At 42.2% G+C, this 27,238-nt stretch overlaps 1 protein-coding gene across 3 annotated transcripts; it reads left to right on the top strand.

Annotated features, from left to right (window-relative positions):
* The first annotated feature begins 1,775 nt into the window (after positions 1–1,775).
* KDM5C (lysine demethylase 5C) lies at positions 1,776–27,228 on the top strand. 3 transcript variants are annotated; one of them, XM_058166614.1, is made up of 28 exons: positions 1,776–2,701; positions 5,120–5,197; positions 7,024–7,146; positions 7,389–7,559; positions 7,857–7,991; positions 11,293–11,361; positions 11,775–11,898; positions 11,985–12,166; positions 12,540–12,698; positions 12,934–13,053; positions 13,389–13,547; positions 13,675–13,856; positions 14,748–14,910; positions 15,000–15,119; positions 15,318–15,512; positions 15,601–15,782; positions 18,123–18,247; positions 18,612–18,759; positions 19,046–19,142; positions 19,242–19,600; positions 19,730–19,868; positions 19,961–20,140; positions 20,231–20,371; positions 21,136–21,672; positions 23,432–23,489; positions 23,719–23,918; positions 25,382–25,585; positions 25,697–27,228. In XM_058166614.1, the coding sequence occupies exons 1-28, from the start codon at positions 2,156–2,158 to the stop codon at positions 25,703–25,705; spliced, it is 4,905 nt and encodes a 1,634-aa protein (XP_058022597.1). In that variant the 5' UTR covers positions 1,776–2,155; the 3' UTR covers positions 25,706–27,228. The 3 variants fall into 3 exon arrangements, with proteins under 3 accessions (XP_058022597.1, XP_058022598.1, XP_058022599.1); XM_058166615.1 differs by lacking the exon at positions 11,293–11,361; XM_058166616.1 differs by lacking the exon at positions 11,293–11,361 and having other exon boundaries at positions 1,778–2,701; positions 7,860–7,991.
* Positions 27,229–27,238: the final 10 nt, after the last annotated feature.

Here is a 27,238-nt window from a genome sequence, read left to right as displayed (position 1 = left end):
CTATCCTCTACCATCCTCTGGAGTCCATTTCAGCTCACGCCTACTGCTTCAGTGACTCCATCCAGCCACCACGTTCTCTGTCGTCCCCTTCTTCTTTTACCCTCAATCTTTCCCAGCATTAGGCTCTTCTCCAGTGAGTCCTTCCTTCTCATTAGGTGGCCAAAGTATTTCAGTTTCATCTTTAGGACCTGGCCTTCTAAAGAGCAGTCAGGGTTGATCTCCTCTAGGACTGACCATTTTGATCACCTTGCGACTCACAGGTGCCTTCTCCACATAGTTTAAAGGCCTCAATTCCTTGGCATTCAGCCTTTCTTATGGTCCAACTTTCACAGCCATACATTGCAACTGGGAAAACCATAGCCTTGACTATACGCACTTTTGTTGGCAGGGTGATGTCTCTGCTTTTTAGTATGCTGTCTAGATCTGCCATAGCTTTCCTCCCCAGGAGCATTTTTTAATTTCTTGGCTTCAGTCCCCATCTGCGGTGATCTTGGAGCCCAGGAAAATAAAATCTGTCACTACCTCCATTTCTTCCCCATCTATTTGCCAGAATTGAGAGGGCCGGATGCCATGATCTTAGTTTTCTTAATGTTGAGTTTCAAGCTAACTTTTGCACTCTCCTTCTTCACCTGCATCAAGAGGCTCTTTAGTTTCTCTTCACTTTCTGCCATTATCAGATACCCAAATTTTGATCATATGACCATGGGGATGCTACAACAATAGTAAGTGTGAGGATTGTTTGTAAGTCACTTTTTTCAGTGCTGTTGTAACTTTGAACAGTTGCTAAACAAAAGTTGTCAGTCGTGGACTATGATAGAATATATAGTTGCATATTGTTCACTTTTACCATGGTAAACATTAAATTATGAGTAGGTAATATATCATGTATAACTGATTTTCATTTGAGGAAATATTCAGTTCAGATTGTTTCTTGCTTTCACAAAACTTAGTGGAACCTTTTTGCAGTTTAATACTGCCTCTGTAACCTATATCTCATTTTACATATCCAAAGGCTCTTCAAAACACAATCTTGAGTGCAACCTGCTATAGACATTTATCAAATCTCAGCAATGTTTTTCATTCTGCCCCTATTATAATTTTATAGTTATTAAATTGATATGATTAAAAACATTGTTGCATAAAGATTTTGGATAATCACCTGTGAGCAATAGTATATTTAATATAAAGCAGTCTTCATCAATCTAGATGTTAGACTTTATTTCTCATAATCCATCAGTCAGCAGTGTTTCGAAAGGTGAAATCCGAAACTAAATTAAATAAACCCGCTACTAGAACAAAATGAATTTAACAATAGACTTAAAGGAGCCAGGCTTCAAAAGTTAGCCTTGCCACGGATAGATCACATACTATATAGATAAGATTTTTATCAGCACCACGATGCAGTGTATAAACCCGGCGAAAAGTCTGAATTGAGCCAAACCAATTGACAGCTCTGAGGCTTCCGCTGTAGTTCTGACAACCGAATAGGCGGTGTTACGATTAGCTCCGCCCATTCAATTCTTCTTCTTATCCTCCCCCCTCCCCCCTCCTCTTCCTGTTTTCTGTCGTCTGGCGCAGGCGCGGTACGGCCCTTTAAACGTGCGCAAGAAGTTCCAGCGATTACATTCTCTTGTTAGTTGTATCCTTCCGCTCCGGCCCTGTGGGACTTTTTTATTTGGCTTTATTGTGCTTTTAAAGCTTCCAGCGTAAATCAGCGGTCTTTGATGAGGCTTAGAAGTTGCAGTCTTTGTATCGGACAGATTACTATAGCCCGGTGTGGTGACGTTTCCAAGAGGTTCCTTTGAATCTTTGGGGGCTGGCGGAGGGAGACGTTTTGTTGTTGATGGGCAGCGGCTGTGGAGGATATTGAGAAAGTCCAAAATGGCGGCGGCTGCCAGATCGAGAGGACCCGGCAGGCCTTGAATTTAGGGAGGGGAGAGAACAAGAGAGATTCCGGGCCCGGAAAAGTGCCGGGAGATCCCAGAGAGGAGGAGGGGCAAAGCTGAGCAACCGAGCACCGGGGAGAAAAGCTCCGGCTGAGCGGCCTAGTTCCCCCGCCCGTTAGGCCTGGTGCTCGAGCGAGGAGGAGGAGGAGGAGGGGCCGGGCATGGCCCCCTGAGGGGCCTCCCAGAGAGCAAAGGAGCCGGTGGAGGATATGGAGTCCAGAGAGGAGCAGGTGGAGCAGAGCGAAGGATCAGATCAAGGGGCCTGGGGGGAGAAGGGCCCCCTCGGGGATCAGGTCGACTGGGTGTCCCGTGGGGAGAAGGGGGAGAGGGGAAGCCGGGGCTTGAGGGGGGAACGTGGCCTTTCAGGGGAGAGGGGAGAACATGGGGACTGGGGAGAGCGCGGCTCCAGGATGGAGAAGAGCGAACGGACTGTAAAGGGTGAGCGGGCTCCCCGGAGTGACAAGGCCGAACAGGGCGATGGGGCTGCCCGGGCTGATCGAACCCTCCGACCGCCTCGAGCCTCAGAACAGGCGGAGCGCGGCTTGTGGAGCGCAGAGCCGGGCGAGTGGATGGAGCGTGGCCCGTCCTGGGCTGGAGATCCCGACCCCCTCTTGCCTCCCGAGGACTTTTTGCCGCCACCCGAGTGTCCTGTCTTTGAGCCCAGCTGGGCCGAATTCAGCGATCCGCTGGGCTACATCGCCAAGATCCGACCCATCGCAGAAAAAAGTGGTATCTGCAAGATTCGCCCTCCCGCCGTAAGTACCGGCAAAGGCTGTCGGGTTTTAGGAGAAACTGTCAGTGGGCAAGCAGAAGCAGGATTTGGGGGTTAGTGTAAGTGATTCGCAGGTACTTAGAGCTGGTGACGCTTGTTTGTCTTTTTTAAAAGAGAGATGTGTCTTCTGGTGACCATAATGAATTGGATGGAAGGAAATGTATTGGAGAGCTTGAGTGCCAGGATGAGGGTTAGAGACTTGAACTAGTGTGTCTTCAGAAGGGAAATAGTTCTTGCGAGTATTTGTTACTGGGGACAGTCACGGTATTGAGTGAGTTGACTGATACAAATGCAGGGTTTCTGAGGAAGAATAAGACTATTGTGATGCCTTAAAAGAAATAACTGAACACAGGCCTGGTTCAACGGCAAAATAGAGTGAGTGGGTAGATGTTACATAGCAGGTTCTGCTGACTAGAAATTGTGGTAGTTCAGTACATTTGAAGGGCACCAAGTTGGGAAAGACTGCTTCGTGGAATTGATGAGGGTTGAATCATTTAGGTGCCTCCCATGATGTAGTAGAACAAGTTGAATGTAGTTATTGAAAGCAGTTGATGTGATGCAAAAATATAATGTGCAGTCTAGTCAACACTCAGATATAGATTTGAATGCATTATGGGAAATAGGGTAAAGCGTCTACTACAGGGACTGGGTTTGTTTGGAATAGTTGGCTTTGTGTTTTGAACAGTCAAGTTCTATAGTTTTGTGCATGTAAATTGCTGTATCTGTAATGATGGTAGTGCCTATGTTGACATGTAGCTGATACCATTTTGAACAGCTTGCTCTTTCACCAAGCTGGAAAACTTGTACGGGTTGAGTCCTATTTCTGTTATTTGCCTCTACATCCTACAGCTAGGCCTCGGCTGCAGGCAAAAAGAAGAAAAGAAATCCCCCTATTCTAATTACGTATAGCAGGAAAGAGGTTTTCCAAGTCTTTTTCTGCTGTATTTCTTGAGTCCATTTAATAATATTTTTGATTATTTCATAATAACAGGTCATCTAGTATGAGACTGCCAGTTGCAGAGCCTTTGTCTAAGAAGGAACAAGAGCAAGACTAGGAAATATTTGTGGAACTTGGTTTTCTTTTGTACAGTTACAGTGCAGAAGATGCTGAAGCAGATCTCTTGCTCTCTGGTCCCAATTAAAAAACACTTCTGCCAATCTTTTTAATCCTCTTTGAGAAGTCATTGTGATATTTTTAATTGGAGCAGCAAAATATTAGCGTCTGCTTACCCAATGCAGATGGAGTGTTTAAATGAATCTTGCTTTTTTCTGTAGGCTGTAAATTATAGTTCATGTTAGTCTGCAGCCTTCAAATCAAATGTTTCTGTCACAATTCAGTTGGAGGAGAACCTGTCTTGCTGGTGTGAGTCTTAAGCATTATGATGCTAAAGTATTGTCCTGTTAGCAATATTTCATTTTTCCCTTCTCTTGAAAGTTCTAGGATGACTGTTTAGCATTTCCTAACTTATTGTATTTTGATTTGGACGGTGAATTTATTTCAGTGTGTCTTAACAAAAGGAAATATAATTCTGTCATATTTGTGCTTTTGACATACAATTTAGCATCATGTGAAAATGTTCTTAAATTGAGAAGGCTTTTCCAACTTAATCACCCACTTCAGTACAAACTAATAAATATTTCACTAAAAATACAAGAAAGAATATACATTCTTGAAGTTCACCAGGCCTAACTGTGATTCCAACTTCTAGAAATCAAAATTTTGCATAGTCAATTTGACTCCGTTCTGGTAAAGTTTATTTTAAGACTATGTAGTCTTTCTCACACTTGGACAAATAACCTTAGCTTCAGAGGCCTTTCTCTGTCTTGCTGTCTCCAACAGTTCTTGATGATAGTTACTCCATCTTCGAGGTGATTCCTTTGTACCAGAACCATAGATTTTGAATGTGTAATGCCTTGGGATATAATATTTTAGATTGTTTAAAGGGACATCAAGGTTATCCTTTCCCTTTTCTCAGGCTTCATATACATAAACAGTAAAGATGAACGCTGTGCAGTGCTTAGTGCGTTCCTGTTTTATTAGGAGGTGTTCACTATGTTTCCTTCAAATGTCAGTTTTACCTTCTTAAGTCTCTGTCTCTCTTTAGTACTGAATATCACATACAGTAGGTTGCTTCACTGCAAAATTAAAGGCTTTCATTGTCTCAGGTTTGTCTCAGGTAGTTTGTGTAATCCATTCTTGCACTTAGATTCTGTTAGCTGTGAAATTAAATTCTGATTCTCTAGAACTGTTTTCAGACTGAGGGTAGATTTTTGGTTTAATTCTTAAACATGGTGTATATGTATTAGAAAAAGTGTTGGATCTCTTTATTAGCTGGTAAATAGACTTTGAAATGTATGATGCTGGGATTATAATTATGTTGCCTTTTTGTTTCTTCCTCAGGACTGGCAACCTCCCTTTGCTGTGGAAGTGGACAACTTCCGGTTTACTCCACGGATACAGAGGCTCAATGAACTAGAGGTGAGTCCTTTGCAGAAGATGTAATAGAATTGTAATGTAGTGCCATTCAATTTCTTTACATTTAACAGGATAATTAAAAAATAAATAATTTATTTATTATTTTTTATTTATTTATTTATTTATTATTTAGATTTTTATACCGCCCTTCTCCTGAAGGACTCAGGGCGGTGTACAGCCAGATTAAAACAATACAATATACAATTTTAAAACAACAAATTAAAATAACATATTCTATAATAGCCAAAAAATTTAAAAACCATCAAATTTGACCCAATAAAACAGAATACCCAATTTAAAATTATTAAAATTCAAAACATTCAAAAATTAAGAATTAAGCCAGTCCCGCTTGGATGAACAAGTACGTTTTCAATTCACGGCGAAAGGTCCGAAGGTCAGGTAATTGACGCAAACCAGGGGGAAGTTCGTTCCAGAGGGTAGGTGCTCCTACAGAGAAGGCCCTTCCCCTGGGGGCCGCCAGCCGGCATTGCTTGGCGGACGGTACCCTGAGAAGACCCTCTCTGTGTGAGCGTACGGGTCGGTGGGAGGCATAGGGTAACAGCAGGCGGTCCCGTAAGTACCCGGGCCCTAAGCCATGGAGCGCTTTAAAGGTGGTAACCAACACCTTGAAGCGCACCCGAAAGACCACAGGTAGCCAGTGCAGACTGCGCAGGAGCGGTGTTACCCGGGAGCAATTTTACAAGAGAAGATACCAGTAACTACCAATAAATAATAAATGTAAAAATATAGCGGTATATAATTAAAAAAACAAAATGCATTCATTTAAATAACAGTTGTCCAGCGGTTGTGTTGGACTACCATTGAAAGAATTGATTTCAAAAATTGTGTCAGGTTGCCTGTTATACAAGGATAAATAAATGGCTTTGTGATTTATTTCAAAGTAGTTCTTAGGGTTGAAATGAGGGGTCCTTGGCACTCTCCGAGTTTGGTTGTTTTCTAGCAGACATTTCATTATGTAAACTAGGTAATATCTGTTCTAGACACTCATATAGCACTGATGATGTTACTTAGTTTAGGTAATGAAATGCCTGCAAGAAAATAGCCAAGCTCAGAGAGCACCAAGGACACCCCCCCCACATGTTTAATGATCCAGGTTTTTATATTTTTGACTGGATTATTTGCAAAGTGAATCTTTTGACTTGCATTTATATAAAATGAGTGTGTGTATCTTAGTACTCTTAAATACATTTGCATCCCCATGAATAACCGTTTTCTGTTAAAATGCTGAGGAAACTCAGCATCTTTTTAGAATGAATGTATTCCTATGTTTTTAATTAATTTACTACCTTTTCTTAAGGCAGTATACCCTGTAATCCTTTTCTCCAATTTTATCCTCACAATATTATCATTTTAAGGTATGTTAGACCAGGAGTCCCCAACCCCCATGCTGCCACCCACTTCCAGGCTGTGACCACAACCGGGCTGCAGGCCAGTACACATGTGAGTGCGCAGCTCAACTCAAGTGAGCAGCAGGCCGGCACACGTGTGTGTGCATAGCTCAACTTGCAGTCGAGCTGTGTGTGTATGTACATGCCGGCTTGGCCCAGCCCGGTTCCCCTCTTCCTGCCCCACCTCCCACTGCGTCCCTGGGATAAATAATGTGTAGCTGTATAAGCACCTGTTACAGGAAATCTCCCAGGTCCCAAATCAGTTCAGTGTGTGAATATATACTGTTTACAACTTCATTAAAATTTGGCATTGCTGGTATGAAGATATATTTGAAAGATGCATGGTTAAATGGGAAGCCGTTATATGTTTGAGAAACATATAACTTGAGAAAGGCTAACTTCAATTTATTCCATTACCAGGCACAGACCAGGGTAAAACTGAACTATTTAGACCAGATCGCAAAGTTCTGGGAGATTCAAGGTTCTGCACTGAAAATTCCCAATGTAGAGAGACGTATCCTTGATTTGTACAGCTTGAGTAAAGTAAGTTATAATTACATTCTTCCCAAAAAGAATTTTAGAGAAGTTACATTTTTGTAGTCAAGCTAATGGGGTTAATTACTGACACCAGCAGTTTCAATGAAGATTCATCTGTGCCACTGACAGATTTTAATAAGTTGTTGGAATTGGGGATAAGGAAAATCAAGTACCTTATTTAAATAGGCATATGTTCATATGATTGCAAGCTGATAATTTGTAGTTTTTCAATATTCCTGTATTTTTAGATTGTTATGGAGGAGGGTGGATATGAAGCCATTTGCAAGGATCGCCGGTGGGCACGGGTGGCCCAGCGACTTTCTTATCCATCAGGAAAGAATATTGGTTCCCTCCTTCGTTCCCACTATGAGCGTATTATCTACCCATATGAAATGTACCAGTCTGGTGCTAACCTGGTGGTGAGTATTGGGTCCCAGAGTATAAAGTTCTCCTATAACTTAATTTCATATTTCATTTCCTCCACAGAGTACAAGAAAACCCCTCTTTCCAAATAGACTTCCCTTGGACATTGTTTGGGAAGAAAATAGCTTACTAGGGAAGATGGCAGGGGCTCAAGCCTAGCCAGGAAAATCATATCTAAACTCGTCGTGCTTTTGTTCTGCCACGGGATAGTTTGGTTAGGCCCTTGCTTTTTAAACTAGTGATGAGGAACAGGAGGAGCTTTACTCAGTCTTAATGCTATTCCTTTCTCCCAGCAGTGCAATACTCACCCGTTCGATAATGAAGAGAAAGACAAAGAGTATAAGCCTCATAGCATCCCATTGCGCCAGTCAGTGCAACCTTCCAAGTTCAACAGCTATGGGCGGCGGGCCAAGCGACTGCAGCAGGAGGTGAGTGTCTCACACACCTTCAACCCTAATTATAATTTTGTTTTCGGTTGGACCAGTTCATAATTCTGAGGGCAATTGTACACACCCCGTGCTCTGACTCAACGGAAAGTATTATTTTTTCTCAGGTTTGGGATAGAAACATTTAAATGTCAAAGAAGTCTCATCCTACTAGAATGTTAATTATTAGGCCACATGTATGCAACCCCTGGCCCCCAAGAGCACATATTATATACCCCACTCCACATTTTTAGAAACTGGCCTCCAGGAATCTTTTTTAGTTTCCCCCAAATTGTGACTTTAAATGCAACAGGATAGTTTTTTTAAATATATAAGGTATAATAAATATATTTCATGTAGTTTGTCCCATGGTTTTGTATGATCCGCCCGCTCCCTGAAATTATCTGAAGAGATTTGCATAGTATTCATCTTTTCTGTCATAGAGACCTGGGGTTTAAACGCAAGTGGTGTAGCTCTCAGCTATTTTTAAAAATAAGTTTTACTCTGTATTACAATTAAAAAGGAAAAAACTAATATGAACTAAAAAGAAAAGAATAAAAAGAAAAAGTAAAAAGTGCAGGGAGAAGAAAAATAGAAAAAATATATATTAAAGAGATGAATAAAGAAATGACTACCCCTTCTGTGACAACAAATATAAACAATTTTGGTAACTTATCACCTTCTCTTAAAATATAACAATGGTCTCTTCCATATCTTTATCTGTAAGCAAATATTTACAACCATATCTATTTTAACCTTAATCATATAAATATAAAGAACATAAACATAAAGAATATAAACCAATTTTATATTCTTTCCTGTTACTGTTAACAATCTTGACCCTCAGTTCCCTTAAACAGTGTCCTAGAACTTGATTTCTTCTAATTTTTGCTTTGTCCCTTTTCACAAACATTTTCAGAACTTTTAACAAAACTTTCTTTTGTAAGTTCAATATAAAAAAGTCATCCAGATTGCTTTTTTGGTTAGTTAAGACATCAGTCAGCTTCATTTGTATATTCAATGTAGCATTTTCTTCCACATTATTAGTTTAGTGCATCATTTTAAAATCTACTTTCAAATTAGTCTCAGTCCTATCCAATAAAACGTGTTTCTCTTCCATAACATATTTTAAACAAAGTCTGTCTATAGAGGCAGACATTCTTAAAATTAACTTCTGGATCCCTTGTTCACAAGTATCTTCCAATATATCTAGTGTTACTTTATTTTGCTCCATTCCGTATTAATAAGTCAAATTTAAGTGTTCTTTTCCTTTAATTGTAATTTTTAGTTCTCTTGTGTTTCCTCTAGTATCCAACCTTCAAAATCGTATCTTATCATATTTTTTAAAATATTCAAAACAACAGCAAGTATGTGAACTTAGTGTCCTTTCAAAGGCACCAACCTTGAGTTGAGCAAGATATTTCCATATCTTCTAAACCCATCAGAGCCTGCTATCATGCAGTCTCCTTTGAAGGAGTAACTATCCGGAGTGCTTGTGGGCAATCCAAAGTCCTCTCTTTCAGTTTGCCATTTTTTTCCTGGAAGTCCACCTCTCCAAATCTGTAACGTTCTCACTATTGAATGGAAGGACTAACCTCTTTATTGTTTTGTTAAAAAGGCATTTAAAACCAGTATCTTGCAATAGGTTTTTAATTGTTGAAGAATTAATACACACATATTCAATGTTTCTGGTTTTAACTTGTGTTTTGTTTGTTTGATTTTCTTAATTACAAAGAGGCTTCAGCAGTCAGTGATATAAACATTGAATAAATATAAATAATTCCATATTAAATGTTAATCAAAACAAGATTTTGTCACATGTGGCACCTGGCATTTCACTTCAGGATCAAGTTGATCTTCATAAACATAAGTAACACCAGGGTGGGTAAAAGCCTGGAATGTATAAAGGTGGTTTTTTTTTTTTTTTTTTGCATAATGGATGTTGTTTCCCCTTTCTTACTTGTACTTATGGCTTAACAATTTAGTTGTAAGCCTTTTTGATTAGTTGCTATTCATCAAATGTTTGGAGAATTCAGCTTATGGCTGAATCTGTATTTGTTTTTAAAAGAAAAAAGCACAACTATAAATTTTGCACCAGTTTAAGGAAACATTGAATCATGTAATTATATGGGTAAAAGTCTTTTGATAAAATTCAAGGCTGCAGACATAGGCCTTCAAAGGTCAGATAAAGATACAGTCCTGCATTTTGTTTCAATTATTCCAAACAATTAGTAAGTGGTTTTCCAAGGTTGAGTAGAACGTCAAGTCTCTTGCTAGGAATGAGCATCTGGAGCTTAGTCTCCATGTGTATTTCCAGTAAAAGACTGAATGAGGGAGATAGAATTCTTTTTTCCAAATTAGAAAAAAAAACCAAGTATGTATTTCATATGGGTATCCTCACCATAAAATCTGAAACTTAACCTGTAGCCCCTAATTCCATCATTCCATATCCCAAGTCATGAAAGTGAATTAGAATCCCAGTCTTTTCTACAAAAGCTTTTGCTGAAAAGCTGACCAAACTCTATATTAAGTATCTGATTAATTTATGTTAAAGGGAGCAAAGACAATATGCAGTTATTTTTAAAGTTTTTCTTTGTTCCAGAATTGTTTGTTTGTTTGTTTACATTTATACCCCGCCCTTCTCCGAAGACTCAGGGCAGCTTACAGTGTATAAGGCAATAGTCTCATTCTATTTGTATATTTTTACAAAGTCAACTTATTGCCCCCCCAACAATCTGGGTCCTCATTTTACCTACCTTATAAAGGATGGAAGGCTGAGTCAACCTTGGGCCGGGCTCGAACCTGCAATAATTGCAGGCTTCGGTGTTCTTAATAACAGGCTATTACCAGCCTGAGCTAACCGGCCCTCATGCTTCTCTTCTTGTTCTCTAAAATAGGAAATAAATGTCATTGTGCTTTCTCTCCTTGTCTTTAAAATGCTGAATATTTCCTAAACCCTCTGCATTCTGTAGTTATTGTAATGTTTCCATTTGTTATCTCTCTTGTAAAACAACATAATCCTTATACTTTTTATAATAATAATAACAATTATTATTATTATTATTATTATTATTATTATTATTATTATTATTATTATTATTATTATTATTATTATTATTATTATTCATGAAATTTATATGCCACTCGATCCTTAGCAACTCTAGGCACTTAAGGGGAAATAGTATCCGGCTTCTTCACTATGATCCAATAATGATTTCTCCTTTTATTTCTCTTGATGCCCTTTCTACTATTCCTAGAGCCTTGTTGATCCCCACACCCCACACATTTTGTCGCCCTCTTGCAGGAATCCGACTCATACCCTGAACCTGCGAGTTCCCCAGCTCTGTTACCCGAGCAAGCACAACAAGCATGGGTACTGTTCCTGTTCTGTCCACCTCTGCTATCTCTCTTTCACTCCACTCACTTTTCCTGCTTTTTGGCTAGAAGTCCTCAGACTCCATCCAGCAGGAGATGTGGCTTAAATGTCTCAATGTGCACTGTTTTATTTCAGTGTGCAATACATTCTAGGACAGTCTCACCTTATTGGTGTATCCAGCCAGAGGCTTGCTCCGAAACAAGATGACATTTCTGTCATAGGTGTTCAATCACGACCTCAGCAATGTCTATCATAACCAATTGCCTTTCTGAAATCTCCTTTCTCTGGGACTCAATTTATTCTTTGTTCTTTTTTCTCCCTCTGCTGCTGCTGCTGCTTTCTGAGAATCTTTGGAACATGATTTTAAAATTCATGTCTTCATATTGTCATTCTGTCCTGTTTTCTTGCAGCCAGAGCCAACAGAGGAAGACATTGAGAAGAACCCAGAATTGAAGAAGCTGCAGATTTATGGTGCTGGTCCTAAAATGCTGGGACTGGGGCTTGTAGCCAAGGACAAGAACATGCGCAAGAAAGGTGGGAATGGAGGGTTAGCCCCACAATTAGGGAGCCAAAAGAGAAGTTTGTTCTCTTGGTTCTAAGTTTATGTCTTCTTAATATAGACAAGGAGATGCCTGAGTGCCCCCCAACAGTGACAGTAAAAGAGGAAGCTCCTGTTTCAGAGGTGAAGCTGGAACCCACTTCACCCCGAGGCTATGCAAAAATGAAAGAAGAGTTGAGGCACAGTCCAGAACCTTGCACCAAAATGACCATGCGCCTCCGTCGCAATCACAACACTCAGTTTGTAAGTTCTCACTTCAGTTAAGTTCTGCTCTGTCTGTATTTTTGGTAAAAATTGTTTCCACCCCCACCTCCCACCCCCATCATTATCAGTAATATAGACTGGCCAATGAAAATTATTGGTAATTGTCAGCTCTGTGATAACATCCATAGCCTTCTGCCTCCTTAAAAAATAATAGTTCTGCTGAATTTTTGCTTGTTGTCCTTCTTTGAATTTGTCATTGCCTGGAAAAAGAAATCATTGGGTATATTTAAAACCCCTGTAGAGAGTCATTAGGAGACAACACTTGAAGGCACCTCACAAAAATATTGAACAAAACAATCGGTATTTGCTTTTGTGTGTAAAACAGCATTTCTTATACTTCCTCCTCTTTTAGATTGAATCTTATGTTTGTCGGATATGTACACGGGGAGATGAGGATGACAAGCTGTTGTTATGTGATGGCTGTGATGACAACTATCACATCTTCTGCCTCTTGCCTCCTTTACCTGAGATTCCTAAAGGTGTCTGGAGATGTCCCAAATGTGTCATGGCGGTAAGGAAGTTTTAGTTGCCCTTGACAAGCCCAGAGGAACATTCTTGCCTCACCAGAAAATCTGGGTTTGAACTTGATCAGCTATTGAGAGATCCGAGAATTAGATTTGAACTATTGATCACACAATTATTCAAAAGCATAACATGGACTCCATTTATTATATGTATGGGTGGGAAAAAATAATTCCTTACTTGTGAATCCACTATCACATTTTCCCTGTTTTTTCCTTTCCCAGGAGTGTAAGCGTCCCCCAGAGGCTTTTGGCTTTGAGCAGGCCACTCGGGAATATACACTACAGAGCTTTGGGGAGATGGCAGATTCTTTCAAGGCCGACTACTTCAACATGCCGGTCCATGTGAGTTCTGCTTCTTTCGCTGTGAGCACAGACAAATAGTACCAAACATGGCTTTATTTATTGTGTTAATAACCCATCTTTCCTCCAGAGACTCTCAAGGTATTTACGCACAACGATCTCTTCATTTTATCAGCAGTAGCCATGTGAGGTGGATGGGCTGACTGAAAGTGATAAATCAGTTCTGGTTAAGTGTGGACTGGAATCTGGATCTTTTTTGTTCTTAACCTCCACCGTACATCCCATTCTTGGCAATTTCATCATACGTGTTTCTAGTATCCTATAACTGAGGATATAGAGTGCACGGTCCTGACTGCCTCTCCTACTTCCTTCCCCAGATGGTGCCAACAGAGCTTGTAGAAAAGGAGTTCTGGCGCTTGGTGAATAGCATTGAGGAAGATGTGACGGTGGAATATGGGGCTGACATTCATTCCAAAGAATTTGGAAGTGGTTTCCCCATCAATGATGGCAAGAGGCAGCTCTCTCCAGAGGAAGAAGTATGTCCCCTTTGTAAGGCAGAGGCCTCCCTTTCCCTATGTTTGGAGCTTCTTGTTCTGCCCCCTCAAGGCTGACCGATTGTGGTTGGCCCCACCTTCTTTCTTATCCTTTGCCTTGCCTTGCCAGGAGTATGCAGCCAGCGGCTGGAACCTCAATGTGATGCCAGTGCTGAAGCAGTCGGTGCTATGCCACATCAATGCTGATATTTCAGGCATGAAGGTACCATGGCTCTATGTGGGCATGGTCTTCTCTGCTTTCTGCTGGCACATCGAGGATCACTGGAGTTACTCTATTAACTACCTCCACTGGTGAGACTTCAGGAGGGAGGGAAACAAACCTGCCGTCTAGAGCAGCTCTTTGATAGTGAAGTACTGATAGTACTCGACTTACAACAGTTTGTTTAGTGACCGAAGGTACAACAGCACTGGAAAAAGTGACATGATAAATTGTCATACTTAACGACCATTTCAGCATCCCCATGGTCACTTGATCAAAATTCAAATTCTTGGCAACTGTCTCATGTTTATGATGCTTGCCGTGTCCCAGGGTCATGTGATCCCCTTTTGCAACCATCTGACAAAGTCAATGGGGAAGCCAGGTTCACTTAACAGTCACGTTACTAAATAACTGTAGTGATTCACTTAATTGTTAACAGAAGAAAAGTCATAAAAATGGGGCATTTTTATGCTCATTTAACAACTGTCTTGCTTAACAACAGAAGTGCTGGGCTCAAATTTGGTTGTAAGTCGAGGACTACCTGTTTTGATAATGGTTTCCACAAATGGAGATAGCATAGCAGTTCTTATTAAAATAGTTACACTTCAAAATTGCAATTATTTTTTTATTTGTGCAAAAGAAGAATTGAAATAGAAGACTAATGAAGGAAAGTTTGTATTTAATGACATTTTGTATAGCATTACATGACTGGACCTTTTAAAGTATGTGGCTCTTCAGCGTCACATCTATATTCCTTAATGACCCTTATTGCATTCCTGTTATTTGGTGGCAAGTCTTCGAGACCTTTAAGTAAGGCTCTGAATTGCAAAAATAATTGCTCCCTTTTGATTAAAGGGGACTATGATTGAACTCTCCATTAAAACAAAGTGTTCAGAAAGAATCACCCCGTTATCTTCCTATGACAGTGTTTCAGTTTTCTCTCCCTTTGGTGGACAGTATTTTCAACAAGCTTATTTTTTTAGGGGTGAACCTAAGACTTGGTATGGGGTCCCATCCTTTGCAGCTGAACATCTGGAAGATGTTATGAAGAAACTGACCCCAGAGCTTTTTGAGAGCCAGCCAGACCTGTTGCACCAGTTGGTGACACTCATGAACCCTAATACACTTATGGCTCATGGTGTCCCGGTGAGTCATCTTTACATGCTTGGGTGTATTTTTTCCTTCTATAGGTATATTCCCTGCTCTCACGGTGTCTCTTCTCTTGCCATCGGTAGGTTGTCCGGACCAATCAGTGTGCTGGAGAGTTTGTAATTACCTTTCCTAGAGCTTATCACAGTGGCTTCAATCAGGGCTACAACTTTGCCGAAGCAGTTAACTTTTGCACTGCTGACTGGGTAAGTTTATAACCAGCAGGAATTTTTCATGTTTGCTTGCATAATTCTTTAAAAGGCCACAGTGGTAACACAGAAGAGGAGTCGGGAACGGAGAATCAGGTTTGCAGTTCGTAGTTCTCTGCTGTAAAAGTTGTGCACGGGACCAAAAATTCTTCATATACTTCTAGATTTCTTTTTCCCCCTCTGCCCCATGTTCAGCTGCCAGCTGGTCGCCAGTGCATTGAACACTATCGGCGCCTTCGCCGTTACTGTGTCTTCTCTCACGAGGAGCTTATCTGCAAAATGGCTGCTTGCCCTGAAAAGTTGGACTTGAACTTGGCTGCTGCTGTACACAAGGAGATGTTTATCTTGGTCCAGGAGGAGCGTAAATTGCGAAAGGCTCTCCTTGACAAGGTGGGTTGACATGGCAAGTGAATATTGTCTGAAGCCAGGATTAGTTGGGAATGATCAAGCCGCTCATCAGTTTTCTCTGCTGCCCCAGGGAATCACTGAAGCAGAGCGAGAGGCGTTTGAGTTGCTTCCAGATGATGAGCGCCAATGTGACAAATGCAAGACAACCTGTTTTCTGTCAGCGCTGGCTTGCAATGATTGTCCAAATTGTCTTGTCTGCCTTTACCACATCAATGACCTCTGCAAGTGCCCGAGTAGCAGGCAGTACCTCAGGTGAGTAGAAACATGGGCTATTCCACGAATGAGTCATCTTAAATTAAAATATAGTCTCTTACTGGGTTAGATTTACATGGTTGCCTTTCACAAAATGGTACTTAGGGTGACTTACAATTTGTAGGAGCATAAAAAAGGAACTAGAAAATATAATACAGTACCATAAGCATAGAATGGAAAGGAGTACAATTTGAATAACAGAACAACGGAATTAACTGAGATCAACCAGCACATATCTCACGTAGGATCTCTCGAGAGGCTTATCCTGGGTTCTGGGTGGAGTTCATCTGAACCATGGGGGGAATATTTTACAGGATAGGCACTGCAACAGAGAATACCTACCTGCTGAGTTCTGTCAGGAGATACTGCTTCATAGAAGGGATCTCATGCGCCAAGCAAAAATAACTGGATCCCACAAATAACCAGTCCTATGCAATGGAGGCTTCATTGGAGATAACCCGTACCCTGAATTATGCTCAGCTTATGATAGCAAGACAATGCAGTTTGCAAACTTACGATGTACTAAGGCAGTGGCTCTCAACCTTTTGGGCACCAGGGACCAGTTCTGTGGAGAGAAGTTTTTCCATGAACCGGAGGAGCTGTGATTTTGTGTGCTGCCTGCATCCCACGAAAGGGGCTTTGCTTGTTTACACGGCCCAGTTTCTGGCATGCCGCAGCCTGGTGCCAGTCAATGGACCAGGGGGGTTGGGGACCCCTGTACTAAGGTGTGCCATACCTATTTACACAGCTGCACTTTCGACCATTTGTAGATTCCAGGTGATTTCAAGGACAGCCTCATGTAGAGTGCAGTGCAGTAACCCAAATATGAGTAGCCCAGGGCATGAATTGAGCAAGCCTCCCATTCCAGAAATGGGTGCAATTGATGTGTAAGAGGGTTTAAAATCCTCCAGCTATGTCTGCAATTGATGTGTAAGAGGGCAAAAATCCTCCAGCTATGTCTACCACCTCAGCAGGAGTTGAGGATCCAAGAGGCCGATACATTATGCAGTAGTAGTTCTTTTTTGAGGGAGTGTAACGCTATCCAAGGACGCTGTGACTCAGTGGCTAAGACATTGAGCTTGTCGATCGAAAGGTCAGCAGTTCAGAGGTTCGAATCCCTAGTGCTGCTTAAAGGGTTGAGCTCCCGTTACTTGTCCCAGCTTCTGCCAACCTAGCAATTCGAAAGCACATAAAAAATGCAAGTAGAAAAATAGGGACCACCTTTGGTGGGAAAGTAACAGCGTTCCGTGTGCCTTTAGTGTTTAGTCATGCTGGCCACATGACCACGGAGATGTCTTTGACCAGCGCTGGCTCTTCGGCTTTGAAATGGAGATGAGCACCAACTACTAGATTCAGGAACAACTAGCACATATGTATGAGGGGAACCTTTACCTTTACCTTTAACCCTATCCAGAACAAGAGGTAAAGAATCTCGAAGGTCAGGGGATTCTGAAACTTAGCAACAGCAGCATTTTGCTTGGTTAAATTGAAAACTATTTGCCCATTTCAGACTCCACAACCTTCATCCACTGAGAAGGAACATCAGTGGCATCAGCCTAGAAGAGAGCTGTAACTGAGCATTATTAGCATATTGATAATTTTAAACCTATAAGCATTATCTTACTTCTGTGTTGTGTCTTCCATTCCCAATAAAATTCTGAGGCAGTTGGAGTCTTCAGCCATCAAGACCATGGCTGGACTCAGAGACCCTGAGCCGACAGGAGTCTCCATTATTCATAATGGGCTAGTTAAAGAGAACCATCCTCTTTAATGAAGTTGGTCCAGAATAATTTGGGAAGGGCTGTCCTAATGGTTCTTTCATGTATGTTTATTTGAGAAACCAATTACAGGTAGTCCTCGACATGTGACCCCAAGTGAGCCCAAAATTTCTATTGCTAAGTGAGACAGTTGTTGTGAGTTTTGCCCTATTTTACGATGCTTCTTGCCATAGTTGTTAAGTGAATCACTGCAGTTGTTAAGTTAGAAACACGGTGGTTAAGTGAATCTGGCTTTGCCATTGACATTGGTGGTCAGAAGGTTGCAAAAGGGGATCACATGATCTCAGAATACTGCAACCGTCATAAATATGAATCAATTACCAAGTGTCTGAAGTTTGATCACATGACCAGTGGGATACTACAATGGTCATAAATGTGAAAAATGGTCATGTACCTTTTTTCAGTGCTGTTACAATTTTGAATGGTCACTAAATGAACTGTTGTATACCTCTGTAGTTTAATACAATATGAACACAAACTAATGTTGTGAAAAGGCATTGCTTGTGGGACCGACTGAAATACATTTACCGTTTTTCTGCTCTGAATGTCCTTCGTCATTCAGGTATCGGTATACTCTGGATGAACTCCCAGCCATGTTACATAAATTGAAGGTCCGAGCTGAATGTTTTGACACATGGGCCAACAAAGTTCGCATTGCTTTGGAAGTGGAAGATGGACGCAAAAGAAGTAGGTGGTCCAACCCATGCGCCCTTGATTATGGGGTCTTTTAAGAACTCAATCCCTGAGGTCTTAGTGTATCACAATCACATTTGTTCAGGCATGTTGTGTGGAGAATTTGAATCTTTATTGGATTATAAATTTGGTAGAATGGGAGGAGTGGAGATGGCAGCATTGAGTCCTAGAAAGGGGCTTCTGGATGAAATGGAACTACTGAGTCTGGAATGGGAGGAATAATGAAGTAATTGAGGGCCATATGACTGTCATTTATAAAACTCAAAAGCCTTGCTTTTTCCGGGGGAATTGAGAGTAAGTAGTACAGCTGGACCAATCGGATGGGTCTGAATGCCACAATGTTCTGTGCTTTTTACAGCCTTGGAGGAGTTGCGTGCCCTGGAATCGGAAGCACGTGAGAGAAACTTCCCTGAGAATGAACTTCTTCATCGGCTCAAAACGTGTCTGAGTGAAGCAGAGAAGTGTGTCTCAGAGGCCCTGGGTCTGATAAGTATCCAAGAAACAGAGTGAGTGCAGACAGTTGGTTTTAAGTAGAATTGTATCAATAAGACAAGATGCCACATAGAATCCTTTCATTTGGTTTAAATCATCCCATGAAGCCTTTTACCCCCTTTTTAGGCTACCTTTCTTGGTTTTGTTTACTGGTAGATAATTATACTTTTCAGGAAGTCTTTTTGCATATGTAGTGGTGTTCTCTTTATCTGTTTGGTATTTTCATGTCAAGCTGTTTTTGAGATTTATTTTCTGGAATTATAATGAAACATGTTCCACTTTTTTCCTCCTTACTTACAGAGAGTCATCAGTCCATATGACAGTAGAGGAATTACGTGCCTTCCTAGAGCAAATGGCAAACTTGCCCTGTGTCATGCACCAGATAAAGGAGGTTCAGGTGAGCAACAGAGAGTTATGGTATGATTATTGAGGATCACAATAAAGGGAAGAATTAGTACAAGTGGGTTGGCTGTGATTGCTATGTGTCATTTTCTAGGACGTGTTGGAGAAGGTGGAAGCTTTCCAGGTGGAAGTTCAAGAGGCCCTACAAGATCTTTCAGGCAATTCCCCAGAGTTGCACAAACTGCTGGCACAAGGAACACGATTAGGTGTTGAGGTGCCAGAGATGGAGCTGCTAGAGAGGCAGGTGCAGCAGGCAGTCTGGCTGGAGGAGGTCAAGCAGACTCTGCGTTCACCCCAGGATAAGGTTACGCTATCTGTCATGAGAGCACTCATCACCTCTGGCTGTGGAGTTGCCCCTAGTCCTGCTGTGGATAAGGCGATGGCTGAGTTGCAAGAGTTGCTCACTATCGCTCAGCGTTGGGAGGAAAAAGCGCAGATGTGCCTAGAAGCTAGGTAAGCTTAAGTCGTGGGGAGTCTGTGGCTCCTAGAAGAGGGTTCATACCAATTTAGCCAGGCATCGCTTTGTAGAGATGCCCCGTAACAATTTATTTGACAATCCTGCCCATCCCTGATTACTTGCAGGCAGAAGCATTCGCCAGCTACGCTGGAGGCCATTATCAAGGAGGCAGAGAACATCCCAGTGCACTTGCCCAATATCCTGTCGCTCAAGGAGGCACTGACTAAAGCACAGGCTTGGATTGCTGATGTGGAGGAGATCCAGGTGGGCTGTAGCCCTGGGGCTGGGGGCAGTGGAACGTGAGCTTGCTGCTTCAACTCCAGAGTACTCTAGTCTATGCTGTGTCCTCTTCACAGAATGGAGACCACTATCCCTGCCTGGATGACCTGGAGGGCCTTGTGGCTGTGGGTAGAGATTTGCCAGTGCACTTGGAGGAATTGCATCACTTGGAAGTACAAGTAGCTACTGCACATTCCTGGCGGGAAAAGGCCTCCAAGACCTTTCTCAAAAAGAACTCCTGTTACACGTTGCTTGAGGTTAGGGGTGCTTTTTGAACTGCTAACAGTGGGGATTTAAAGCCTCACCCCAGAGGCAAAAAGCTTCATTCTTCAATGTCTTCCTGTCAGGTGCTGTGCCCGTGTGCTGATGCTGACTCCGATAGCGTCAAACGCACTAAATGGCAGCGGGAGAAGGAGCCAGGCCTTTACAATTCTGACACAGAGAGACTGGGCCTCTCAGCACAGGACCTCAGGGACCCCGGCTCTGTTGTGAGTAGTTGGCTTAGGAAACACAGGGGAGTTGGTGTGACTGATACAGTGCAGGACTTTTTAATTCTTGGTTGTGCTATTCTAGCTTAGCCGGATTAGTCATCTTGAAACGAAATGCTTTTAACCTGATAAAACGGTCAAGCTGTAGGTACTGGTGAGGGCAGAATTCAGCTAAAAAATTTGCGAGAACTATTTAAACCAGGGGTGTCAAACTTGAGATCTGGCCCATGGGGTGCTTAGATTTGGCCTGTGGAGCCACCCTGGAAACAGCGAAGGACCTGCCCACGGTGCCTCTGCCAATGAAAACTGAGCCCAGGAGGGCTGCGCAGGAGGCCATCGTAGCTGAAAATGGAGCCTGGAAAAGCCGCTCCGTTTTTGCTGGCAGGGGGCTGCAGGACGTCAAGCTGGCCACGCCTACTCCTCCGCCGCCGCCCCCTCTGGTCAAACACAACCTTAATGCAGCCCTCAATGAAATCGAATTTGGCACCCCTGCTTTAAAGGATTGAGGCAAAACTGCACACAGAGGAGAAATTGGTGTTAGGAGAGTCACACGGATAGAAGAATTGGAAGATGAGGTTACGGATCTCACTGATTGCTAATTGCTTGTTTGCAGTTGTGTATTTTACTCGATGACACGCAGCTCACAATACACCAAACAATATAAAAAATATATATAATACAAAACAGACCAGAGAAAAAGTAGTGTATGCTTTGTTGGGTCAAAAGCACCCAGAGAATCACAACCATTCATCTTATGCCGGCAGATCTTGGTCTTCAAAGAAGGCGAACAGAAGGAGAAAGCAGGGATCCTACGCCTACGCCAGTCAAATACCCAGAAGCCTGTGCCATCCATGCATAGTCCTTCTGGGATCCAGTACTGCGTGTGTTCCCAACCTCCCAGCCCTGCTATGTTGCAGTGTGAACTGTGTCAGGACTGGTTCCACACCACCTGTGCAGCTTGGCCTCGCCTGGGCAATCCCCGGCCTTCTCCGGCATGGTGGGAGTGGGAAGCAAAATTCCTGTGTCCTCTATGCCAGAGGTCCCGCCGGCCGCGCCTGGAGACAATCCTGGCTTTACTGGTGGCTCTGCAAAAACTTCCTGTCCGGCTGCCCGAGGGAGAAGCCCTCCAGTGCTTGACTGAGCGTGCCATTATGTGGCAGGACCGCGCTCGCCAGCTCCTAGGCTCCTCCGATGTAGTTACTGCCTTGGGACGTTTAGCTGAGCTACGGCAGCGACTCCTTGGGGACTCGGCCAAGGACGCAAGTGCACTCAAAGAGAGCAGCTGCAACGAACAAACAAGGGTGAGTGGAGGAGATGAGCTTTCTTCTGGCCTGGCTAGTCCTCTCCAAGGAGAAGGGGAAGGGAAGGGAAGGTTTGCCTCACATGTTTCCTGAGGACAGAATTTGAGGCAGGGCCTTGCAATGTGAACCCTTTGCAGAAGTTAGTCTGTCTGCTGTGTTTGGGTTTTTGGAAAAAATAATGAAAGAACCTGAGAGATTTAAAACAACTATTCATTTACTTTTACAAAAAGCATTTATTGTAGGGGAAATCGGATAAGGAGGAGACTTCTCTCACCACTCCTGCATTGTGTTGTAACATAAAACATACATTGTATCTGTACTTAAAGTCAAATAATTGGTTGAGTTATTTATTTGATTTCTATACAGGTAGTCCTCGACTTACAACAGTTCATTTAGTGACCATTTGAAGTTACAACAGCACTGAAAAAAAGTGCCTTCTGACTGTTTTTCCCACGTACAACCATTGCAGCATTTCCCCCATGATTATGTGATCAAAATTCAGACGCTTGACAACTGACTCATATTTACGACGGTTGCAGTGTCCTGGGATCCTGTGATCACCTTTTGCAAATTTCTGACAACCAAAGTCAGTGGGGAAGCCAAATTCACTTAACAACCATGTTACTAACTTAACAGCTGCAGTGATTCACTTAACAAATGTGGCAAGAAAGGTCATAAAAAGAGACAAAACTCAATTGTCTCGCTCAATTGTGGTTGTAAGTTGATGACTACTTCCAACTGCCCATTTCAACAAGTTAGATGAGCTCATAAAGCCAATAAACATATATGGGCCCCCACAGACACACAGTCTTGCAATTATTCTGCCCTCACTGTGCTGGCCATATTATTCCATTCATAATAGAAATTGCCATTGGCGACATTTCTCAAAATCTAGCACTTCCTGCCTCTCAGACCAATTCTCCCCTCTCTCAGGCTCCTAGGCATCTTGATCTCTGCCCTTTTTTTTTTAATAAGCTCCTTGCTTGCTAGTTTCTCAGAGCACTGTTTACTCGGTTCTGCTTTCTTTCTTGAGAAAGAACGCTCTTTCTTGACTCTTCCCCCTTAGTCTACAGTTCATATTCTTAAACACCAGGACATTTGTCTTGCCTCCTCTCTGATCAATTACTTTGTTAGCGTTATATCTCATATTTTCCATGTATGCCCAAGACCTATATAATACTCTTTTTATTTGCTCTCCATCAGAGCAATCTTGTGAGGCAGATAGCACTAAGAACGTGCCTGGCGTAGTCATCTGGGAATTTCTGTGGCTAAAGGTGAACTAGAACCTGAATTTCTCTAGTGTAGCCTGACACCTTAAGCCTGCACTACCCTGGCTCTCTTTTATCGTAATTTCTTAATCCCCAAACCTTTCTGTAGATTTGCAGACTTTCGTACCTTTAATTCATTTTCCAAGGTTATACAAAGTCTTGTGACTTCTTCAGAGTTTTATGTTTTTTCCTCCTCAAAGAAGCCTGGCTGCTCACTGATTTCATTTCTGAAGGAGCCGAATATTTCTTGTCATCATAGCAGCTCAGCCAATCTGTCTTCGACATGTCGCTGCCATTAAATGTAATGTAGTAAATGTTTTTGTTATTCTGCATTAACAAAACCATGTTTATCTTGACAAGAGCCATTGCCATTGCCCCTGCCCCTGCCATTAGCTGAAGAGCCAGTGTAGGTCCTGATGGGCATGATGTAGAAATTTGCATTTGTGATTCAAAAATCTCTTCCCTCATACTTCTTCCCTCCCTTCCCTCAGATTTCCTTAGAGAACGGAGATGCCACAACTCCAGAGAAGAACAGCTCCTGTGCCTCAGGTACTGATCTAGTAGAATCCTATATGTCTTTAAGTCTTTAAGTAAGTAACTGGCTAGTTTTCTTTGCTTTCTTGAAAATAATGAGAGTTGATAGCTGAGAGACTTCTTCTACCCAACCCCAACACTCTGGGTTGAGACAGTTGTTTGTGGGAAGAGAATTCCCTGTTCTGTGATTTTTTTTAAAAAAACAAGGAAGTTGGGCTGTTGTACCTTTGTGCTTCTCTTGCAGATCTGGAGATGCTTGGTTCTTACCTGCCCCAGCTGCAAGGCCCTGTCCTAGAGCTGGCAGATGCCGTCCGTCTACCTTTGGAAGAGCTGCTAATGGAAGGGGATCTTCTCGAAGTGACGCTAGACGAGAGTCAGAGCATTTGGCGCTTGCTACAGGCTGCTTGCCCTCCCCAGCTTCACAAATTCCAGCAGCTACTGGATGTGAGTGTTATTCAGCAAATACTCTGAGCTGTTCTCGTTGGTGTGGGTTTCCATGTCTTCTTTGTGAAGATACCAAGGCTGCCTCTAATAAAAAGGCTAGTTGAGCATTTTTAGCCACAAAATACGCCACTATTGTTAGTATTTCAGGAGCTGAGTCAGATTTTAAGATACTTTGGCAGTTGGTATCACACAGGAAAAGTAAATACGTGTCCTGCTTTACCACAAAACAGTGGCAATCAACTACAGAAATGAAAATGGTTTTTTTCCCTTCCTGTGTGATGGCTTTATAGTAAGAGACAGAGGTACAAGCCATGAAATCTGAATGCAGATTTTTTACATCACTTACACAATGCTGAAATCATTTGATTGAAAAGTTGTATTATCTGTATGGAGGACTTGGTGAAAGTCTGTTGAGATATACAAGATGAAAGGGGATGATTTCTATGCTAACAGCTAATGTAAAACAACTCATCTTAGGAATCTTTCTAGCGGATTATTTTCCAAAACTTGGGATTTTTAAAGTCTTCCCTCCCCCCCACATTTTTCAATAATTGCAGCAGTTTGTTATCTTTTAAATGTCAAAGAAAAACAAAGTTGTCGCATTCTAGCCCTTTGCTTTTTCTAACTGTACAGGTAGCCCTCGACTTACAACCATTCGTTTACTGACAGTTCAAAGTTACAGTAGCACTGAAAAAAGGGGCTTATGGCTGATTTTTTCACTTACGACCATTGCAGCATCTCCACGATTGCGTGATCAAATTTACATGATCAACATTCAGACACTGGGCAACTCGCATGTATTTAGGACTGTTGGAATGTCCCGGGGTCATGTGATCACCTTTTGAGACCTTCTGACAAGCAAAGTCAATGGGGAATCCAGATCCACTTAACAACCGTATTACTAATTTAACAGCTGCAGTCATTCACTTAACAACGGTGGTGAGAAAGATCATAAAATGGGACAAAACTCATTTAACTACTGTATTGCTTAGCAGCAGAATTTTTGGGTTCAATTGTGGTTGTGAGTCAAGGACTACTTTATCCCACATCAAGCATTTTTTCAGTAGCTATGCTCTGTGTTTGTACGTTCCACAGATTTTTTGCTGTGTTCTTATATAGAGGGGAATACTAAAGCCTTCAGTAAATGAGGATGGGAAATTGAAAGATGGGAAATGAGCAAAGGTTCTTCTGGTTATAGAAGCTTTCTTTTTTTCAGCATTTTATGATGGGGGGTGGGGTTGCATCTTCAATATACTTCTCTTATTCAAGAACTGCAACTATGATGGCCAGAAATATGTAATTACTACAAAAAAAACCCTCCCGAGTATGTAATTATACCTTTTAGCCACATTATTGTGTTTATAAAATACAACCACATGACGCCACACACACACACACACACACACACATTTATTACACGAGTGGGCCTAGTTTTCAGTCCCTGCATTCTTGTCTTTTTCCAGCTGGAGCAAGCGGAGAGGCGTATCACCCGTGGGCGAGGCCGAGACTCAGAGCGGCGGCGGAAACGCAAGACAGAGCGTGGTGATTGCCCAGCCCTGCCTAAGGAGGAATTGGAGCCAAAGAAGATCCGGACGGCAGACCCAGCGCTGTCCCAAAGTGGCACTCCCCCTGCAGCAGGCACAGACTGCAGCCACAATGGAGTTGGAGTAAGTGAAGAAGAAGGATGCCCCCAAGTTGTCTAGGGGTGTTTACAGGGCAGGTAGGGCTTTTTGTAATGGGCTGACTAGTTTCTAACGTGTAATAATTGTCTTCCCTAGCAGTTGTGACGGCTAGAAGATGCCTGGATTTCTCCTTCCTGGACTATACTGCACTGTAAGGGACTCTGGCAGCTCCAGGTCATTCAGTTGGCTTGACTAGCACTCTGCATGGGGAGGCACCCAGCCCTAGAAGTTGTGGCTGCATCTCCCCCCACCCCCAGGACTTGGCACTGGCCCTGCATCAGACTATTTTTCAAATGATGTAATATTTTATTTTATTTTTCCTCCTTTTGTATTGTCGATACCACGGAAAGGGGAGGCATTGCAGGGGTTGCCAACAAGCAGGGCCTGAGTTCTCTTTGGCAGAAGCAACTCAGGGCACCACTGTGTTGCTCTAAGGACCGAAGCCTTGTAGAGATCCAGCACGGGTGGTAGAATGTGCTGGGACAATGCCCAGCTCCTCGCTTCAGGCAGTGAAAGGAGTTGGGGCCTCTCCTGAGAGGAGTGTCCTCCTTTTTGTACCAGCATTCCCTGGATACTGCAGGGACAGCACCTCCTGTTGCACAGAGGGGCAGCTCTCCCCAGACACCCCTATCCTCCTCCTGGTACCTGTTGGGTTTTATAGGAATTGTGGTAACCACTTTATTCTCTAGGGTGGTGGAAAAGGCAAGGAATATTTTAGTTCCACTCCAGCCACTACTCCACCCTCATCGTCCCACCCCCAAATCATGGGCCCCATACTGCCTCAGGCTCCGACACTAAAAACCTTTTGTCTTTCTCTTTTTAGTGTTTTCCTTTATTTTCTCCAGCAGAGAAGGGTGGGATGTTGGGGGTAGGGAGGGGTGTGTTATTTTATTGTATTATGATTTTTTTATTATTATTAAACTTTGGAGGTTAACAAATTTACTTGGATCTTGGGATAAAGGTGACCTGGTCAGTTAGAGTTGCTGGTGGCAGTTGTGAGCATGCCCAGTTTCACACAACATATTGTCAGTACTGTAGCTTGTTTTCTAATTTCCTACTATGTAGGAGCATGATCATAGAGTAATGAGAAGCCCTGAGTATCTGTTTCCTTGTTTCAAACCTGAATTTTTGTATCATGGTTCTCAGTGAACTGTAGTATGAAATGGCCCTTTCACATTACTGATAGTTGTTGTAGATAATTCTATTTTGTTTTTCCAATTGTTAGATACACATAATTAGAGATTTGCAATTTTTGTAAAAATAATATATTACCAATGACAAAAAGCTATTAGGAACAAATCTTTCAGACCAGTGAAAAATAATAAAATTTCCTGAAATATTTCAGAGGGGAAAAAAACCACCCAGAGAAGTAGTAGGACCAGTAGGTGAAGGCAAAAAAGTAGAAATATGATAAGGCAAGTGAGTAGAACATGAATTCTGTCAGTTTTCATTCCAGATGAATTTAAGAATCTTTTTGGAGAATGCACCTTTAAAGATAGGCTAAGCAGAGGTGATCAGAGGGCTCATGATAATTAAAGGAGAAACTGTTAATATCAACTGGGCTACATATTATTTAACCACAATTTCTTAATTTTAATATAAACGTTTGAGCTAAAATGTATGACTTATAAAAGTGGC

The sequence above is a fragment of the Ahaetulla prasina genome, chromosome 2 (assembly GCF_028640845.1).
Source record: "Ahaetulla prasina isolate Xishuangbanna chromosome 2, ASM2864084v1, whole genome shotgun sequence".
NCBI lineage: Eukaryota > Metazoa > Chordata > Lepidosauria > Squamata > Colubridae > Ahaetulla > Ahaetulla prasina.
Note: the sequence above shows the minus strand (reverse complement) of the source record. Positions and strands in the feature narration are given on the sequence as shown.

Coding starts and splice junctions, on each gene's coding strand:
- KDM5C (XM_058166614.1), top strand. CDS start 2,156: ATGGAGTCCAGAGAGGAGCAGGTGGAGCAGAGCGAAGGATCAGATCAA. Junction 11,362..11,774: donor AGCAAGCACAACAAGCATGG/GTACTGTTCCTG, acceptor GTTTTCTTGCAG/CCAGAGCCAACAGAGGAAGA. Junction 14,911..14,999: donor TTATGGCTCATGGTGTCCCG/GTGAGTCATCTT, acceptor TGCCATCGGTAG/GTTGTCCGGACCAATCAGTG.